Here is a 16,499-nt window from a genome sequence, read left to right as displayed (position 1 = left end):
TATACAATATAATGCGAATTTATAACACTATATATCAACACATATCACTACTTGTTGAATACGCCAACCGAGCCTTGCCTGGTTTAGGGGTTTAACAGGATTAACTAGGATTTGTACGGCGTGGGGGGTAGGGGGGTTTACCGCGCGTGAGACCCGGGGGGATATTAGGGAGGTATGCCTGGAAGTGACAATATAGGTTATGTACTTGATAGAGACTCATGTAATTATTCAAGGTATGTCATTAGAGCATTACATATTCGTTTGGCTTGAATAAAAATAGAGCAACCTTGAACGTCTGTTGATTGCCTGCATGAAGTATGCCAAATGAAAGTGACCTTAAAAATAAAAACCCCATGCCTATAAAAGAACGCCTTGGCTTGGGGGGTGCTTGCTACGGCGGAGTAACACCAATAAGCGATGCCAGGTAAGTTCATGTCATGGGGGGTTTAAATGTATGGCCCTGAAATAGGAACCAGATGCCAGTAATAGTGTGAGTTGTGTGACCCTCACAAGTTTTGTCCCTGATCGTTCAAGGACTGTGTATCTTAAGGTATACAGGGATGGTGGTCTCTTACTACATAGAATGTTGTTTAGCAATTATAGTTGGGGAACGCATAGAAAATGGTTGTATGGAGGTATTGGGAGTCATGAAGTTACTCGTTTTAAGATATTTTATTTATGAGTTTGAATTAATATGGTTTATGTACGGCTTCTTGTAATGTTGTAGACAAAAATGTGTTATGTAGGGTGTATGTTGATATATCATGTAATGGATTAAACCATGATGTAATATTATACATAGTATGTACTTAAACCATGATGTTAAGTTATACATATTATGTACTAAACCATAGTGAGGTTGTGCATGTCGGGAAATATTGGTTTACAGAAAATAGTTTAATTAAGAATCCTAGCTTTGGGAGTTAGGGGTGAGAGTTAAAATCTCTTTTTTCTGGCACTAGGAGGGAGTTTAACCTTCAATCTCCGGATTACAAGACCGGCGCTTTATGGTTAAGCTACTAGAGCATTTGAAATTAATGGTTTTGTTTTCTAATCAGCCTATTAATGGGTTAAAGATTAGAAATAGGGAGAAGTACAGTACGGAAGCGACTTGCCCGATGATGATGAATGGGTGTTCAACAGGTATTCCGCCGATTCAGGTTAAGATAGCCACGTCTGCTACTAGGGTTCAAAATAGTAGTTGGGAGAGGGGGCGGAAAGTGAGGCCTTGTTGTTTAGAGGTGTGTAGGAGGGGAACAACTATAAGTACTAAGATGGAGAGGAGTAGTGCTAGAACTCCGCCGAGCTTGTTGGGAATTGATCGTAGGATGGCGTAAGCAAATAGGAAATATCATTCGGGCTTGATGTGGGGAGGGGTTACTAGGGGGTTGGCGGGGGTAAAATTTTCTGGGTCGCCGAGGAGATTAGGGGAGAAAAGGGCTAGTGATGCGAGGGCCACGATGAGGAAAACAAAGCCTAGAAGGTCTTTGTAGGAAAAGTATGGGTGGAAGGAGATTTTGTCTGCATCAGAGTTTAGTCCGACTGGGTTATTAGAGCCTGTCTCATGTAGGAACAGGGCGTGTAGTAGTGTTGCTGCGATGATTGCGAATGGCAATAGGAAGTGAAATGCAAAGAATCGGGTTAGTGTTGCATTATCTACAGAGAACCCCCCTCAGATTCATTGTACGAGGGCGTTTCCTATGTAGGGCACAGCTGATAGGAGGTTTGTAATGACTGTGGCGCCTCAGAATGATATTTGTCCTCATGGCAGTACGTAGCCTACAAATGCGGTCATTATTACTAGTAATAAAAGGATTACTCCAATGTTTCAAGTTTCTTTATAAAGGTAGGAGCCGTAGTATAGGCCCCGCCCAATGTGCAGGTAGATGCAGATAAAGAAGAAAGAGGCCCCGTTAGCATGGAGGTTGCGGATGAGCCATCCGTAATTTACATCTCGGCAAATGTGGGCGACGGATGAAAAGGCAGTTGAGATGTCTGAGGTGTAGTGTGTAGCCAGGAAGAGCCCTGTTAGGATTTGTGCTATAAGACATAATAATAGTAAGGAGCCGAAGTTTCATCATGCGGAGATGTTAGATGGGGCGGGGAGATCAATTAGTGCATTGTTGGCAATTTTGAATAGTGGGTGGGTTTTTCGGGTGACCATGGTTCTCATAGTTGAATAACAACGGTGGGTTTTCAAGTCATTGGTCCTGGTTAGAGCCCGGGTGAGAATTATGACATATTTTCTTGATTTATTTTTGTTAAGTTTAGTGGTGGGTTTGGTGGGGGTTGCTTCTAATCCGGCGCCGTATTTTGCCGCTTTAGGCTTAGCTGTGGCGGGAGGGGTAGGATGTGGGGTTTTAGTGGGGCATGGTGGGTCGTTAGTTGGTTTAATATTATTTTTAATCTATTTGGGGGGAATGTTAGTGGTGTTTGCATACTCAGCGGCTTTGGCCGCTGAGCCTTTTCCTGAGACGTGGGGGGCAGGATCGGTAAAGGTTTATGTTTTGATGTATTTGTTTGGGGTGGGGGTCGCAGTGTGGTGGTTTTGGGGTGGATATGGGGGGTATTGGGTTATTGATGAGTTTAAAGACTTTTTTATAGTGCGGGGGGATATTGGTGGAATTTCTTTAATGTATTCTGTTGGTGGGGGGATGTTAGTGGTGTGTGCGTGAGTATTATTGTTGTGTCTTTTTGTGATTTTGGAGCTAACTCGTGGTTTAAGTCGGGGAGCTCTTCGGGCGGTTTAGACTGTGGAGAGTAGCACAATAATTAGGGCTGTAGAAATTAGGTAGAAGGTTAGGTAGACTTTGATGATGTTGGTGTTAATATTATCAAATATTGAGGACAGGGTGAAGTGTAAGGGATGAAGTCCTTTGGGTCCTATTTCTATTCATTGTCGATCGAGTTTTGTGGCTTGTTTTCCTAGTGTGAGGTTGAGCTTAGGCAGGGAGCGATGAATAATTGGTGGGAAGAATCCTAATATGTTGGAAAAGTTGTGAGGGATCAGTAGAGAGGTAATCTTGATTTGTTTAGAGGTTGTTGTAGCCAGGGCTAGGGCAATAACAACTCCCAGGATGGTGACTGCAATAGCAGCTATTTTAAGGGAGAGGGGTATTGTTATGATGGGGGTCTTGGATGGCAGGAAGTTTGAGGTGATGATTAGTCCTGCGATGATGCTTCCTCAGGCCAGGCGCTCAATAGATGCGATTACTGCGGGATGATTTTCGTTGATTGGGGATAGAGTTGAGAATCGGGGGGAGCCTATAACTACGAAGAAGATAATTCGGAGGCTGTAGACTGCAGTGAAGGAGGTAGCGATTAGTGTTAAGGTTAGGGCTCAGGCGTTTAGGTGAGAGGTATTGAGGGCTTCAATAATTGCATCTTTTGAGAAGAATCCTGTTAGGAAGGGCATGCCTGTTAGTGCAAGGCTGCCAATAGTCAAGCAGGATGAGGTAAATGGCATTAATTTGTGTAGGCCTCCTATTTTTCGGATGTCTTGTTCGTCATTGAGGCTATGAATAATTGAGCCTGAGCATAAGAATAGTATGGCCTTAAAGAAGGCATGAGTGCAGATATGTAGGAAGGCTAGTTGGGGCTGATTTAGGCCAATAGTAACTATTATGAGGCCTAGTTGGCTTGATGTTGAGAATGCTACAATTTTTTTGATATCATTTTGGGTGAGAGCACAGGTTGCGGTGAATAGGGTCGTTAAAGCGCCGAGGCAGAGGCAGATGGTTAAGGCTAGCTGATTATTTTCTATCAGGGGGTGAAGTCGAATTAGTAGGAAGATTCCTGCAACTACTATTGTGCTTGAATGCAGTAGGGCTGAAACTGGGGTTGGGCCTTCTATTGCTGAGGGCAGTCACGGGTGTAGCCCGAATTGGGCGGATTTTCCTGTGGCGGCTAAAATAAGGCCCATTAGTGGGAGGGTTATGTCAAAATCTTTGGATAGTAGAAAAATTTGTGGAATTTCTCAGGAATTGAGGTTTATTGCGGCCCAGGCGATGGCTAAAATTAGGCCGACGTCCCCGACTCGGTTGTAAATAACTGCTTGGAGGGCTGCTGTATTGGCGTCGGCTCGGCCGTGTCATCATCCGATTAGTAGAAAGGATATGATGCCGACACCTTCTCAGCCGATGAATAGTTGAAATATGTTGTTGGCGGTGACTAAGATGACCATGGCCACTAGGAATAGTAATAAGTATTTAAAGAATCGATTTAGGTAGGGGTCAGAGTGCATATATCATGATGCAAATTCTAGAATAGATCATGTTACGTACAGGGCAATGGGGGTGAAGATGAGAGAGTAGTGGTCGAATTTGAAGCTAATGTTGATGTCAAAGTTTATGATGTTTATTCAGTTTCAGGTGGTAATAATACTTTCTGTCCCTTGGTCTAGGAAAATAATAAGGGGAATAGTGTTGATAAAGAATGCAGTGCTTACGGCGGTTTTGACATATTTTAGGGCCCATTTTTGGTTTAGGGGGTTTGGACTTAGCGTTGTTATAAGGGGTCACATTAGAATTGCCAGAGTGAGGAGGAGGGTGGTGGTTATAATATTTACCATAGCTGCTACTTGGAGTTGCACCAAGAGTTTTTGGTTCCTAAGACCAACGGATGAACTATTATCCTTTAGGAGCTTTGAATGAGCCACGGAGTTTAACCGTGGTCATAGGGATTAGCAGTCTCTATTGCCTCAGGCCTCTTTCGGTGGATAGGAGGAATTTAACTTCCATTTTTAGAACCACAATCTAATGTTTTTTATTAAACTATATCTACAGTACCATCAACCTCATATAATTTCAGGCTTTGTGATGAGGAGAGCAACTGGGAGGAGGTGAAGAATTATCAGTAGGTGTTCTCGTGTGTGAAAGGGTTGTAGGTTGATGATGTGTTGTGGGAGAGGGCCTCGTTGGGTTATTAAGAACAGGTATAGTGAGTAGGCTGCGGTAATGAGTGTGCCGGCTCCAGTTAAGATTAGGGTTCAGGGTGATCAATTAAATAGTGCGGTAATAATTACAAGTTCTCCTATTAAATTTGGCAGAGGGGGAAGGGCCAAATTTGCTAAGTTAGAGATGAATCATCAAACAGCTGTCAGTGGAAAGATGATCTGTATCCCACGGGCTAAAATCATTGTTCGGCTGTGAGTGCGTTCATAGGTGGTGTTAGCTAGGCAGAATAGGGCGGAGGACACTAGTCCGTGGGCAATTATTAATACGAGAGCACCGGTAAAGCCTCATGGGGTTTGGATTAAGATTCCTCCTGCGACAAGGCCTATGTGGCTAACAGATGAATAGGCAATTAGTGATTTTAAGTCTGTTTGTCGTAAGCAGATGGAGCCTGTTATTAGTACGCCTCACAGGGCTAATGCGATGATGGGGTATACTATGTCTTTGGATAGGGGGTCTAGCATAATTATTATTCGTATTATGCCGTAGCCTCCGAGTTTCAGTAAAATTGCTGCTAGCACTATGGACCCGGCTACTGGGGCTTCTACGTGGGCTTTTGGTAATCAGAGGTGGACTCCATATAGGGGCATTTTTACTAGGAAGGCGATTAAACAGCCCGCTCATCAGATTTTATCTCCTCAGGAGTTAAGGGTCATTGGCTGTGAATATTGAATAATAAGTATTGAAAGAGATCCTGTGTTTTGGTGCAGCAGGAGCAGGGCTACTAATAGGGGAAGAGAGCCGGCTAGGGTGTAGAATAAGAAGTATGTTCCTGCGCTCAGTCGTTCAGCCTGGTTCCCTCAGCGGGTGATAATAATGAGGGTGGGGATTAGGGTTGCTTCAAATATAATGTAGAATATAATGATTTCGGTTGCTCCGAATGCTATAATTAAAAAGGTTTGTAGGGAGGCTAGCAGGGTAATGTAGTTTCGTTGGCGGGCAATGGGCTCAGTTTTAATGTGGTTTTGGCTAGCGAGGATTATGAGGGGGAGCAGTCAGCAGGTGAGTACTAAAAGGGGTGTTGATAAAGGATCTGTGCCTATATATAAGTTAGAGGAAGTTCAGCCTGTCTCTGAGGACCAATTAATTCAGCTAAGACTGACTAGGGCGATGATTAAGCTTTGAAGGGTTGTGGTGGTTCAAACTCATTTAGAGGGGGAGAGTCAGATTGTTGGAAATAACATAATTGTTGGAATTAGGATTTTTAGCATTGTAGTAGGTTTAAGGATTGTAGACGGTCTGTGCCATGGGTTCGGGCTGTGGCAACTAGTAGGGCTAAGCCTGCACCAGCTTCACAGGCTGAAAAAGCTAGTAGGAGAATGGGGGCGGCAGAGAAGGCAGTGGATTCTAGCTGTAGTATTCATAGGGCCAGGGCAATAAATAAAGACAGTATTATGCCCTCTAAGCATAGTAGGGCTGAAAGCAGGTGGGTGCGGTGGAATGCTAGTCCTGTAAGTCCTAGTGTAAATGCGGAGGCGAAGCTGAAGTAGGCAGGAGTCATAAGGGGGCCGCGGGATTAAACCGCGGTTTTCTGAGTCGAAATCAGAGGTCTTAGTTTGGACTAGCCCCCTATTCGGCCCATTCTAGGCCGCCTTGTACTCACTCATAAATTAGGCCTAGGGTGAGCAGGATCAAAATGGTTGCAGCTCATAGAAGGGTGTAGGTAGGGTTTAGTAGTTGATTGCCCCACGGAAGGGGGAGGAGGAGGGCAATCTCTAGGTCAAATAGCAAGAATAGGATGGCGACTAGAAAGAAGCGTAGGGAGAAGGGTAGGCGTGCAGAGCCTAGGGGGTCGAAGCCGCACTCATAGGGGGAGAGTTTCTCTGCATCGGGGCTTATTTGGGGGAGTCAAAATGATACTGTTGCCAGGATTATGGAGAGGACAAGAGTAATAAGTGTAATAATCATGATTAAGTTCATTATCTTTCCTTGGGGTTTAACCAAGACTAGATGATTGGAAGTCATTCGTACTAACTTTAATACTAGAAAGATATGAGCCTCATCAGTAAATAGAGACGTATAGGAATAATCATACAACATCTACGAAGTGTCAATATCAGGCGGCTGCTTCGAATCCGAAGTGGTGTTCTGATGTAAAATGATATTGGATTTGTCGAAGGAGGCAGATGGCAAGGAAGGTTGAGCCGATGATAACATGTAGTCCGTGAAAGCCTGTTGCTACAAAGAAAGTTGAGCCGTACACTCCGTCTGCGATAGTGAAGGGGGCTTCATAGTATTCTATGGCTTGGAGGGCGGTGAAATAGAATCCTAGAAGGATTGTCAGGGCGAGGGATTGAACTGCTTGTTTGCGTTCTCCTTCCATTAGGCTGTGGTGGGACCATGTTACGGTAACACCGGATGCTAGGAGTACTGCGGTATTGAGGAGGGGGACTTCAAACGGGTCTAGGGGAGTAATACCTGTGGGGGGTCAGCATCCTCCAAGTTCTGGGGTGGGGGCGAGACTAGAGTGGTAAAATGCTCAGAAAAACCCTAGAAAGAAGAATACTTCAGAGGTGATAAATAAAATTATTCCGTATCGCAAGCCTTTTTGTACAGGGGGTGTGTGGTGTCCTTGGAAGGTGCCTTCTCGGATGATATCTCGTCATCACTGATACATGGTGAGGAGTAGTAGAATCAGTCCTAGGGTTATAAGAATGGTTGAGTGAAAGTGAAATCAGATTGCTAGACCTGATGTTATTAAGAGTGCAGCGACTGCTCCGGTTAGGGGCCATGGGCTTGGGTCAACCATGTGGTATGCATGTGCTTGGTGGGCCATTATACGTTTTCTTGTAAATATAGGCTTAGTAAGAGAACAAATACATAGGCTTGAATGACGGCTACTGCAACTTCTAGGAGTGTTAATAATACTAGAAGGATGGCGGTAAGGGTTGCTACTGTAGTTATCATGGGCATAAGGGTGACAGTCGCTGTTGAGATTAGTTGAATTAACAGGTGGCCGGCTGTGAGATTAGCTGTGAGTCGGACTCCGAGGGCTAAAGGGCGGATAAATAAGCTGATAGTTTCAATAATAATTAGAATTGGGATTAGAGGGGCGGGAGTCCCTTCTGGCAGGAGGTGTCCTAGGGCTGCAGTGGGCTGGTTTCGGAGACCAATAATAACTGTGGCTAGTCATAGTGGCACGGCTAGTCCTATGTTTAAGGATAGCTGTGTGGTAGGGGTAAAGGTATATGGCAGTAATCCTAGCACATTTAGGGTAAGAATAAAAATTATTAGTGAGGCCAGGATTAGGGCTCATTTATGCCCTGCTTGGTTTAGTGGGGTGAGTAGTTGTTGTGTAAAGGTTTTAATGAATCAGCTTTGTAGGGAGATTAGTCGGTTATTTTGGTAGCGGCCGGTTGGGGAGGGGATTAGAATTCAAGGAAGGGTGAGTGCAATAGCAATTAGGGGGATGCCGAGGTGTGTGGGGCTTATGAATTGGTCAAATAGGTTTAGTGCCATGGTCAGTTTCAGGTGTCTGATTTAAGTTTTTCGGCACTTAGTGCTGTGATTTCATTTGTGAAGGTGTGATTTAAGACTTTATTTGGAATTACTGTCAGGAAAATTAGTCACGAGAATACGAGGATTGCAAATCATGGGGCGGGGTTTAATTGTGGCATGTCACTAGAGGCGGTTGGGGGCCGCCAATCTTTAGCTTAAAAGGCTAATGCTAGTCCCTATTTAGCTTCCTAGTGAGGCGTCTTCAAGCATAAGAGAGGATCAGTTTTCAAAGTGTTCTAGGGGAACGGCTTCTACAACGATGGGCATAAAACTGTGGTTGGCCCCGCAGATTTCAGAACATTGTCCGTAGAACACTCCGGGGCGGGAGGTGATAAAGGATGCTTGGTTTAGTCGTCCTGGGACGGCATCTATTTTGATGCCTAGCGCTGGGACGGCCCAAGAGTGTAGAACGTCTTCAGCTGAGACTAGCACCCGGATTGGGGATTCTATTGGAATTACTATTCGATGGTCTGTTTCAAGTAGTCGGAATTGCCCCGGAGTGAGGTCTTGTGTGGGGATTATATAGGAGTCGAAAGCTAAGTCTTCGTAGTCAGTATATTCATAGCTTCAATATCATTGGTGGCCCATGGCTTTTACTGTTAAGTGGGGGTCATTTACTTCATCCATTAGGTAAAGAATTCGGAGGGAGGGGAGGGCGATTAGAATAAGAATTACTGCTGGGAGGATGGTTCAGACGATTTCAATTTCTTGGGAGTCTAAGATATATTTATTGGTAAGCTTGGTGGTTACTATAACAACAATAATGTATAAGACTAGGGTGCTGATTAGGAAAACAATTATTAAGGCATGGTCGTGGAAGTGCAGAAGTTCTTCTATTACAGGGGAGGCCGCGTCTTGGAATCCTAGTTGTGAGGGATGTGCCATTGAGCCGTGAGGCTCAAGATACGCAGGATTTCAACCTACAGTTTTGCCTTGACAAGGCAGGGTATTGTTCAATTATACTAGTATCTTATAGAAGAAAGTGGCAGAGTGGCTATGTGACTGGCTTGAAACTAGTTTATGGGGGTTCGATTCCTTCCTTTCTCGTTAGTTTGTTTGTACTTGCACAAAGGCTGGCTCCTCAAATGTGTGATAGGGTGGGGGACATCCGTGCAGTCATTCTACGTTTGTGGAGGTGAGTTCTACGGAGAGTACTTCTCGCTTGGCAGTAAAGGCTTCTCATAAAATATATAGGAATATTACAACTGCTACTAGGGACACGAGGGAGCCGATTGAAGAGATGATGTTTCATAGTGAATAGGCATCGGGGTAGTCTGAGTATCGTCGTGGCATGCCAGCAAGGCCTAAGAAGTGTTGTGGAAAGAAGGTGAGGTTTACTCCTACAAATATTGTTCCGAAGTGGATTTTTGTTCAGGTGTCGTGTATTGTATATCCCGTAAAGAGGGGGAATCAGTGGACGAAGGCCCCCATAATAGCAAAGACAGCACCCATAGATAGTACATAATGGAAGTGGGCTACTACATAATAGGTGTCGTGTAGGACGATGTCTAGGGACGAGTTGGCTAGGACGATTCCAGTCAGGCCTCCAACGGTAAATAGGAAAATGAAGCCTAGGGCTCAGAGTAGGGGGGTTTCTCATTTAATTGAGCCACCATGTAGGGTGGCAAGTCAGCTAAACACTTTTACTCCGGTTGGGATTGCAATAATTATTGTTGCAGATGTAAAATATGCTCGAGTGTCTACGTCCATTCCTACAGTAAACATGTGATGTGCTCATACAATAAAGCCTAGAAGACCAATGGCCATTATAGCTCAGACTATTCCTATGTAGCCGAATGGTTCTTTTTTGCCTGCGTAATACGCAACAATGTGAGAAATCATGCCGAAGCCTGGTAAAATTAAAATATATACTTCTGGATGTCCAAAGAATCAGAAAAGGTGTTGGTAAAGAATGGGGTCCCCTCCCCCTGCGGGGTCAAAGAAGGTGGTGTTTAAGTTTCGGTCTGTTAGAAGTATTGTGATGCCAGCAGCTAGGACTGGGAGGGATAGTAGTAGTAGGACGGCTGTAATTAGGACAGCTCAGACAAATAGGGGAGTCTGATATTGTGAAATTGCGGGGGGTTTTATGTTAATAATTGTTGTAATAAAATTAATGGCCCCTAGAATAGACGAAACTCCTGCAAGGTGTAGGGAAAAGATGGTTAAGTCTACGGAGGCCCCTGCATGTGCGAGGTTGCCCGCAAGAGGCGGGTAAACAGTTCATCCTGTCCCCGCTCCCGCTTCAACCCCAGAGGAGGCAAGCAGGAGTAAGAAGGAAGGGGGCAGGAGCCAGAAGCTTATATTGTTTATTCGAGGGAAGGCCATGTCTGGTGCCCCAATCATTAGGGGAACAAGCCAATTTCCAAACCCTCCAATCATAATTGGCATTACTATAAAGAAAATTATTACAAAGGCGTGGGCAGTGACAATAACATTATAAATTTGGTCATCGCCTAGAAGGGCACCGGGCTGGGCTAGCTCTGCCCGGATAAGCAGGCTAAGGGCCGTGCCGACTATTCCGGCTCAGGCACCAAATACAAGGTAGAGGGTGCCAATATCTTTATGGTTGGTTGAGAAAAATCAGCGCGTGATCGTCACAGGTAGGGTGGCCGAGAGTTAGGCGGTGGATTGTAGCTCCATGAACAAAGGTTTAAGTCCTTTCCCTATCAGGAGCCCCGTGGTGTATTACACGTTAGATTGCAAATCTTAAGAAGTAGGCTAATTGCCTACCGGGGCTTTCCCCGCCTTTTGGCCGGGAGGCGGGGAAAGTAGATGAATGCTCGCTGGCTTGAGCGTCTAGCTGTTAACTAGGAGTTTGTAGGATCGAGGCCTTCTCATCTAGGAAGGCTTTAGCTTAATTAAAGTGTCTGAGTTGCATTCAGAAGATGTGAGATAAAGTCTTGCAAGTCTTATGCAGAGATTAGGAGATTTTCACTCCTACTTAAAGCTTTGAAGGCTTTTGGTCTTTGTGTTATCCTAAATCTCTAATTGGTTAGTGTTTGGGCCAGGGGGGTGAGGGGAAGGAGTAGCAGGGTTATAATTATTAGGGTGGCGAGAGGGGCTGTGGCCTGTGTGTTTTGCATGCGCCAGGGGGCGGAGGAGTTATTTGTATTGGGGGAAATTGTTAGTGTTATGGCGTAACAGAGTCGTAGGTAAAAGTATAAGCTTAATAAAGCGCTGAGTGCTATTATTGTTGCGGTGAGGGGAAGTCCTTGTATGGTTAGTTCTTGTAAGATCAGTCATTTTGGCATAAAACCTGTTAGTGGGGGGAGGCCTCCTAGAGATAGTAGGGCTAGGGCAGCTATGGCTGTAATAGTGGGCACTTTGGCCCAGCTTATTGCTAGGGTATTAATTTTTGTGGTGGCTATTAGTTTAAATGTCAGGAATGTTGCTGATGTCATGATGATGTATGTGATTAATACTAGTACGGTTAGCTGTGGTTTATACTGTGTAACAATGATTATTCAGCCGAGGTGGGCGATGGATGAGTAGGCTAGAATTTTTCGTAGTTGAGTTTGGTTTAGGCCTCCTCAGCCCCCGATGAAAACTGATAGTAGCCCCAGGGTTGTTAGTAGGAGCGGGTGGGTAAATGGGGCTATTTGAATAATTAGTGCGAATGGGGCTAGTTTTTGTCAGGTGGCTATGATTAGCCCTGTAGTTAAGTTTAGGCCTTGTATGACCGGGGGCATTCAGAAGTGTACGGGGGCTAGTCCCACTTTTAGTGCTAGTGCCATGGTAATTAAGATTGTTGCGGCGGGGTGGGATAGGCAGTAGATGTTTCATTCTCCCGTAGCTCAGGCGTTGATAGTGCTGGCGAACAGGATAGTTGCTGCGGCGGCGGCTTGGGCTAGAAAGTATTTAGTGGTGGCTTCTACTGCTCGGGGGTGGTGGTGTTGGGCTATTAAGGGGAGAATTGCTAGGGTATTAATCTCTAGTCCTATTCATGCTAATAGTCAGTGGGAGCTTATAAAGGTAAGGGCCGTGCCAAGGCCCAGGCTTGATAATAAAATTGTGATGATGTAGGGGCTCATTGGTAAGAGAAGGGTTTTAACCTACATTTTTGGGGTATGGGCCCAAAAGCTTAATTTAGCTGATCTTACTAGGAAGTGGTGTAACGGAAACACTTGGAGTTTTGATCTCCATGATATGGGCTCAAATCCCTTCTTTCTAAGGAGCTGGGAGGATTTTAACCTCCATTTATCACTCTATCAAAGTGGTCCTTGGGCGTTCAGGCACGGCTCCACTATAGTTGGGGTGGCAGTCCTGTGAGTGCGATGGGTAGGGCGGCATGTCATAAGATAAGGGCCAATGTTATTGGTAGGAAGTTTTTTCATACTAAATGTATGAGTTGGTCATATCGGAATCGGGGGTAGGAAGCGCGGACTCACAAAAATAATATGGATAATAGGGCAGCTTTTGTTATGATGTTTATTGAAGCCAGTTCGGGGGCGTGTGGGAAGTGTATTGCTCCCATAAATAGGATGGCTGATAGTGTGTTTATTAGGAGAATATTGGCGTATTCAGCTAGGAAAAATAGTGCGAAAGGGCCTCCGGCATATTCTACGTTAAAGCCTGATACTAGTTCTGATTCACCCTCTGTAAGATCGAAGGGGGCTCGGTTTGTCTCTGCGAGGGTGGAGATATATCATATGGCGGCTAGGGGCCAGGCAGGAATTAGGAGTCAGACAGCTTCTTGTGTTATATTAAATATTTGGAGGGTGAAACCTCCTGTAAAGATAATAATTGATAGTAGAATTAGGCCTAGGCTGACCTCGTAGGAGATAGTTTGGGCGACTGCTCGGAGGGCCCCGATGAGGGCATATTTTGAGTTGGAGGCCCATCCGGACCCTAAAATAGAGTAGACTGCTAGACTAGAGAGGGCCAGGATAAATAGTATTCCGAGGTTTAGGTCGGCTACGGGGTGGGGAAGGGGCATGGGGGCTCATAATATTAATGCTAGGGTTAGGGCCAACATGGGGGCAGTGAGGAATAAAAATGGAGATGAGGTTGAGGGGCGGATGGGCTCTTTGATGAAGAGTTTAACCCCGTCTGCAATTGGTTGAAGGAGGCCGTAGGGGCCTACAACATTTGGGCCTTTGCGTAATTGTATATACCCTAGGACTTTACGTTCAACTAGGGTTAGGAAGGCTACTGCTAACAATACTGGCACGATGTAGGCTAGGGGGTTAATAATGTGGGTAATTAAGAGGGTCATCATAATTAAGAGGAGGATTTGAACCTCCGGTTGAAAGGGCTTAGGCCTTTTGCAATTACCGGGCTCTGCCACCTTAATAATCTTATCTTGATGTGGGATTATGCCCTCCCTTTGTTTAATTTAGTTGGTGTCATTAAGTTGGGGTGGGGCGTGCTTATAGCATGGGCCCCCCTTTTCCGGTCCTTTCGTACTGGGGAAAGTGGCATTACAGATAGAAACTGACCTGGATTGCTCCGGTCTGAACTCAGATCACGTAGGACTTTAATCGTTGAACAAACGAACCCTTAATAGCGGCTGCACCATTAGGATGTCCTGATCCAACATCGAGGTCGTAAACCCCCTTGTCGATATGGACTCTGAAAGGGGATTGCGCTGTTATCCCTAGGGTAACTTGGTTCGTTGGTCGGCAGGTAGCCGGATCTTTTGGTCAGAAATTCTGCGACTTAGAGTTGTCTCTCTTGGTTTTAGGGGGGCTGCCCCAGTCCGCGTGGGAGCTTTATTTTCTCCCGTGGTCGCCCCAACTGAAGATTGGGATCAGGTGCTATTTAGTTTGACTGAGTCCTTGACATAGGTGATCTTGTATCTTAAGCTCCAAAGGGTCTTCTCGTCTTGTATATATATGTCCGCTTCTGCACGGGCAGATCAATTTCATTGACCTGAAAGGGGAGACAGTTAAGCCCTCGTTCCACCATTCATACAGGTCTCCATTTAAGAGACAAGTGATTGCGCTACCTTCGCACGGTCAAAATACCGCGGCCGTTTAACATGTCACTGGGCAGGCAAGACCTCCTATACATTGATTTTTGCAGGAGGCGATGTTTTTGGTAAACAGGCGAGGCTTATGTTTGCCGAGTTCCTTCCTTTTCTTTTAGTCTTTCCTATTTTGCCTTCCGGTGTGGGGTTAACGATGCAGGTGTATGGAGATTTCTTGATATTTAATATAACCATAATGCCCTCTTTAATTGGGTTCGTTAATTGCTAGTGGTAGGTCCAATTTAGCGTACACATAGGCTAGGAGAAGGGGGTTCCTTCTTATTACTCATTTTAGCAGTATCTCTTCCATGCGGGCATGGATTGGCCTAATATGATTAGGGGTTTAAGATAAAATATTTAAATAATAGATTGTGGTCCGCCGGAGCTTTAACGCTTTCTGCTCAGATGGCTGCTTTTAGGCCCACTGGGGCGGCATATCTTGTTTAGTATAATCTTTAACCTCCTGATGAGGTTGTGTCCTGTTTCAAAGGGGCTGTACCCCCTTTGACTAACTCTCGTAGGTTTCTCAGGCTCGTCAGTATAAAAGCATTTGTGAGATGAGGAGTACGAGGCTGAACTTCTATTCATTTCTTAGGCAACCAGCTATAACTAAGTTCGGTAGGTTTGTCACCTCTACCCGGAGATCTTCCCACTCTTTTGCCACAGAGACGGGTTGGCCCTAATTAATAGGCTGTCTCGGGGTAGCTCACTTAGTTTCGGGGTCTTGAACTAAAGTGCGCTTTGCTCGGGGGGCTGGCTAAATCATGATGCAAAAGGTACGAGGTCTAGTCTCTGCTTTATTATGCTTTAATTATTTGTTTCATTTCTCTTTCAGCGTTCCCTTGCGGTACTTTTATTATTGCTTTATAGTGCCTTTTCTGTCACACATACTGAGGCGGTAAAATGTTTTAGTTTGGAGTATTGTAGGTTTTTTAAATGTTTTAATGTTGTTTTAGGTGTTCAGGTGGTTAAGCTAGCTGTTTAGCTCAGGGCGATCCAACTTGCATGGATGTCTTCTCGGTGTAAGGGAGATGCTTGGCTATCTCAGCCACGTCCTGATTGTTCCAAGTGCACCTTCCGGTACACTTACCATGTTACGACTTGCCTCCCCGTATTGATGTGTGGTGTATTAGGAATGTTGGGTGAATATACAGAGGGGAGAGTGACGGGCGGTGTGTGCGCGTCTCAGAGCCTAATTCAAAAGGACACTCTATTTGCTTTTTACTACTAAATCCACCTTCAGGCATTGTTTTCATGGTGCCATTCGTTTAATATTCTAGATGTAGAAAATGTAGCCCATTTCTTCCCACTTCGTACGCTACACCTCGACCTGACGTTTTTGGGCGGGCCCATTTTGCTTACTGTTAGGCCTTCACAGGGTAAGCTGACGACGGCGGTATATAGGCGGGATAAACAAGAAGTGGTGAGGTTTAACGGGGGTTATCGGTTATAGAACAGGCTCCTCTAGGTGGGTCTGAGACACCGCCAAGTCCTTTGGGTTTTAAGCTGTGCTCGTAGTACCCGGGCGGATGTGTGTGTAAGAATACATCTGGGTTTAGGGCTAAGCATAGTGGGGTATCTAATCCCAGTTTGTTTCTTAGCTTTCGTGGGGTCAGGTGTGTTTTTAAAGCTACTTTCGTGTTAGGGTTTCGTGCCCCCGAAATGCGTATGACGGCCCAGGGGGTCTTTAGCTTTATTCGTTGCTGTCCTTAACCACCCTTTACGCCGTGGCTAGCAACTAGGGTCTTTCGTATAACCGCGGTGGCTGGCACGAATTTTACCGGCCCTAATAGCCCTAACTAAGTCAAGTTTACACTTATGGCTTAATGTCTATTACTGCTGAGTTCCCTTGGGGGTGTGGCGTAGCAAGGCGTCTTGGGCGGGGCTAGAGTGTGCCTGATGCCTGCTCCTCGTCCCCGGGCAGGGGATTGAGGGCATTCTCACAGGGGTGCGGAGACTTGCATGTATAAATTGGGCTAAAGCTGATAGTAAAGCCAGGACCAAGCCTTTGTGCTTTTGGAACATTTCTAGGGTCCATCTTAACATCTTCAGTGTTATGCTTTGGTTTAAGCTACAATAGC

The 16,499-nt window shown here is 45.3% G+C and overlaps 13 protein-coding genes and 24 non-coding genes across 37 annotated transcripts, besides 1 other annotated feature; 9 read left to right on the top strand and 28 right to left on the bottom strand. All coding sequences in view use genetic code 2, as the record gives it.

Moving 5' to 3' along the window:
• Positions 1–886: a D loop (control region).
• ASK68_gt22 lies at positions 887–956 on the top strand. The gene has a single exon. It is a non-coding gene; the product is annotated as a tRNA-Pro (tRNA).
• ASK68_gt21 lies at positions 955–1,026 on the bottom strand. The gene has a single exon. It is a non-coding gene; the product is annotated as a tRNA-Thr (tRNA).
• CYTB (cytochrome b) lies at positions 1,027–2,164 on the bottom strand. The gene has a single exon. A coding segment is annotated over exon 1 (1,138 nt).
• Position 2,165: 1 nt separating this feature from the next.
• ASK68_gt20 lies at positions 2,166–2,234 on the top strand. The gene has a single exon. It is a non-coding gene; the product is annotated as a tRNA-Glu (tRNA).
• ND6 (NADH dehydrogenase subunit 6) lies at positions 2,235–2,750 on the top strand. The gene has a single exon. It carries the CDS (start codon positions 2,235–2,237, stop codon positions 2,748–2,750), a length of 516 nt encoding a protein of 171 aa, YP_009175350.1.
• ND5 (NADH dehydrogenase subunit 5) lies at positions 2,747–4,570 on the bottom strand. The gene has a single exon. It carries the CDS (start codon positions 4,568–4,570, stop codon positions 2,747–2,749), a length of 1,824 nt encoding a protein of 607 aa, YP_009175349.1.
• ASK68_gt19 lies at positions 4,571–4,643 on the bottom strand. Its single transcript has one exon. It is a non-coding gene; the product is annotated as a tRNA-Leu (tRNA).
• Positions 4,644–4,645: 2 nt separating this feature from the next.
• ASK68_gt18 lies at positions 4,646–4,712 on the bottom strand. The gene has a single exon. It is a non-coding gene; the product is annotated as a tRNA-Ser (tRNA).
• Positions 4,713–4,782, bottom strand: ASK68_gt17. Its single transcript has one exon. It is a non-coding gene; the product is annotated as a tRNA-His (tRNA).
• On the bottom strand, positions 4,783–6,163 carry ND4 (NADH dehydrogenase subunit 4). Its single transcript has one exon. A coding segment is annotated over exon 1 (1,381 nt).
• Positions 6,157–6,453, bottom strand: ND4L (NADH dehydrogenase subunit 4L). Its single transcript has one exon. It carries the CDS (start codon positions 6,451–6,453, stop codon positions 6,157–6,159), a length of 297 nt encoding a protein of 98 aa, YP_009175347.1.
• On the bottom strand, positions 6,454–6,523 carry ASK68_gt16. Its single transcript has one exon. It is a non-coding gene; the product is annotated as a tRNA-Arg (tRNA).
• ND3 (NADH dehydrogenase subunit 3) lies at positions 6,524–6,872 on the bottom strand. The gene has a single exon. A coding segment is annotated over exon 1 (349 nt).
• Positions 6,873–6,944, bottom strand: ASK68_gt15. Its single transcript has one exon. It is a non-coding gene; the product is annotated as a tRNA-Gly (tRNA).
• On the bottom strand, positions 6,945–7,728 carry COX3 (cytochrome c oxidase subunit III). The gene has a single exon. A coding segment is annotated over exon 1 (784 nt).
• On the bottom strand, positions 7,728–8,411 carry ATP6 (ATP synthase F0 subunit 6). Its single transcript has one exon. It carries the CDS (start codon positions 8,409–8,411, stop codon positions 7,728–7,730), a length of 684 nt encoding a protein of 227 aa, YP_009175344.1.
• Positions 8,402–8,569, bottom strand: ATP8 (ATP synthase F0 subunit 8). Its single transcript has one exon. The coding sequence runs from the start codon at positions 8,567–8,569 to the stop codon at positions 8,402–8,404; it is 168 nt and encodes a 55-aa protein (YP_009175343.1).
• Position 8,570: 1 nt separating this feature from the next.
• On the bottom strand, positions 8,571–8,644 carry ASK68_gt14. Its single transcript has one exon. It is a non-coding gene; the product is annotated as a tRNA-Lys (tRNA).
• Positions 8,645–9,335, bottom strand: COX2 (cytochrome c oxidase subunit II). The gene has a single exon. A coding segment is annotated over exon 1 (691 nt).
• A 14-nt stretch (positions 9,336–9,349) lies between these two features.
• On the bottom strand, positions 9,350–9,422 carry ASK68_gt13. The gene has a single exon. It is a non-coding gene; the product is annotated as a tRNA-Asp (tRNA).
• A 4-nt stretch (positions 9,423–9,426) lies between these two features.
• On the top strand, positions 9,427–9,497 carry ASK68_gt12. Its single transcript has one exon. It is a non-coding gene; the product is annotated as a tRNA-Ser (tRNA).
• On the bottom strand, positions 9,498–11,048 carry COX1 (cytochrome c oxidase subunit I). Its single transcript has one exon. The coding sequence runs from the start codon at positions 11,046–11,048 to the stop codon at positions 9,498–9,500; it is 1,551 nt and encodes a 516-aa protein (YP_009175341.1).
• Position 11,049: 1 nt separating this feature from the next.
• Positions 11,050–11,119, top strand: ASK68_gt11. The gene has a single exon. It is a non-coding gene; the product is annotated as a tRNA-Tyr (tRNA).
• A 2-nt stretch (positions 11,120–11,121) lies between these two features.
• On the top strand, positions 11,122–11,188 carry ASK68_gt10. The gene has a single exon. It is a non-coding gene; the product is annotated as a tRNA-Cys (tRNA).
• Positions 11,189–11,219: 31 nt separating this feature from the next.
• On the top strand, positions 11,220–11,292 carry ASK68_gt09. The gene has a single exon. It is a non-coding gene; the product is annotated as a tRNA-Asn (tRNA).
• Position 11,293: 1 nt separating this feature from the next.
• ASK68_gt08 lies at positions 11,294–11,362 on the top strand. The gene has a single exon. It is a non-coding gene; the product is annotated as a tRNA-Ala (tRNA).
• A 2-nt stretch (positions 11,363–11,364) lies between these two features.
• On the bottom strand, positions 11,365–11,436 carry ASK68_gt07. The gene has a single exon. It is a non-coding gene; the product is annotated as a tRNA-Trp (tRNA).
• On the bottom strand, positions 11,437–12,481 carry ND2 (NADH dehydrogenase subunit 2). The gene has a single exon. A coding segment is annotated over exon 1 (1,045 nt).
• On the bottom strand, positions 12,482–12,551 carry ASK68_gt06. Its single transcript has one exon. It is a non-coding gene; the product is annotated as a tRNA-Met (tRNA).
• Positions 12,551–12,621, top strand: ASK68_gt05. Its single transcript has one exon. It is a non-coding gene; the product is annotated as a tRNA-Gln (tRNA).
• ASK68_gt04 lies at positions 12,621–12,692 on the bottom strand. The gene has a single exon. It is a non-coding gene; the product is annotated as a tRNA-Ile (tRNA).
• A 1-nt stretch (position 12,693) lies between these two features.
• ND1 (NADH dehydrogenase subunit 1) lies at positions 12,694–13,665 on the bottom strand. Its single transcript has one exon. The coding sequence runs from the start codon at positions 13,663–13,665 to the stop codon at positions 12,694–12,696; it is 972 nt and encodes a 323-aa protein (YP_009175339.1).
• A 3-nt stretch (positions 13,666–13,668) lies between these two features.
• On the bottom strand, positions 13,669–13,743 carry ASK68_gt03. Its single transcript has one exon. It is a non-coding gene; the product is annotated as a tRNA-Leu (tRNA).
• Positions 13,744–15,404, bottom strand: ASK68_gr01. The gene has a single exon. It is a non-coding gene; the product is annotated as a 16S ribosomal RNA (ribosomal RNA).
• On the bottom strand, positions 15,405–15,476 carry ASK68_gt02. The gene has a single exon. It is a non-coding gene; the product is annotated as a tRNA-Val (tRNA).
• Positions 15,477–16,429, bottom strand: ASK68_gr02. Its single transcript has one exon. It is a non-coding gene; the product is annotated as a 12S ribosomal RNA (ribosomal RNA).
• On the bottom strand, positions 16,430–16,499 carry ASK68_gt01. Its single transcript has one exon. It is a non-coding gene; the product is annotated as a tRNA-Phe (tRNA).

The sequence above is a fragment of the mitochondrial genome of Ictalurus furcatus, assembly GCF_023375685.1.
Source record: "Ictalurus furcatus mitochondrion, complete genome".
NCBI classification, from domain to species: Eukaryota; Metazoa; Chordata; class Actinopteri; order Siluriformes; family Ictaluridae; genus Ictalurus; species Ictalurus furcatus.
The sequence above is the reverse complement of the archived record's forward strand: the minus strand, read 5'-3'. Positions and strand labels throughout refer to the sequence as shown.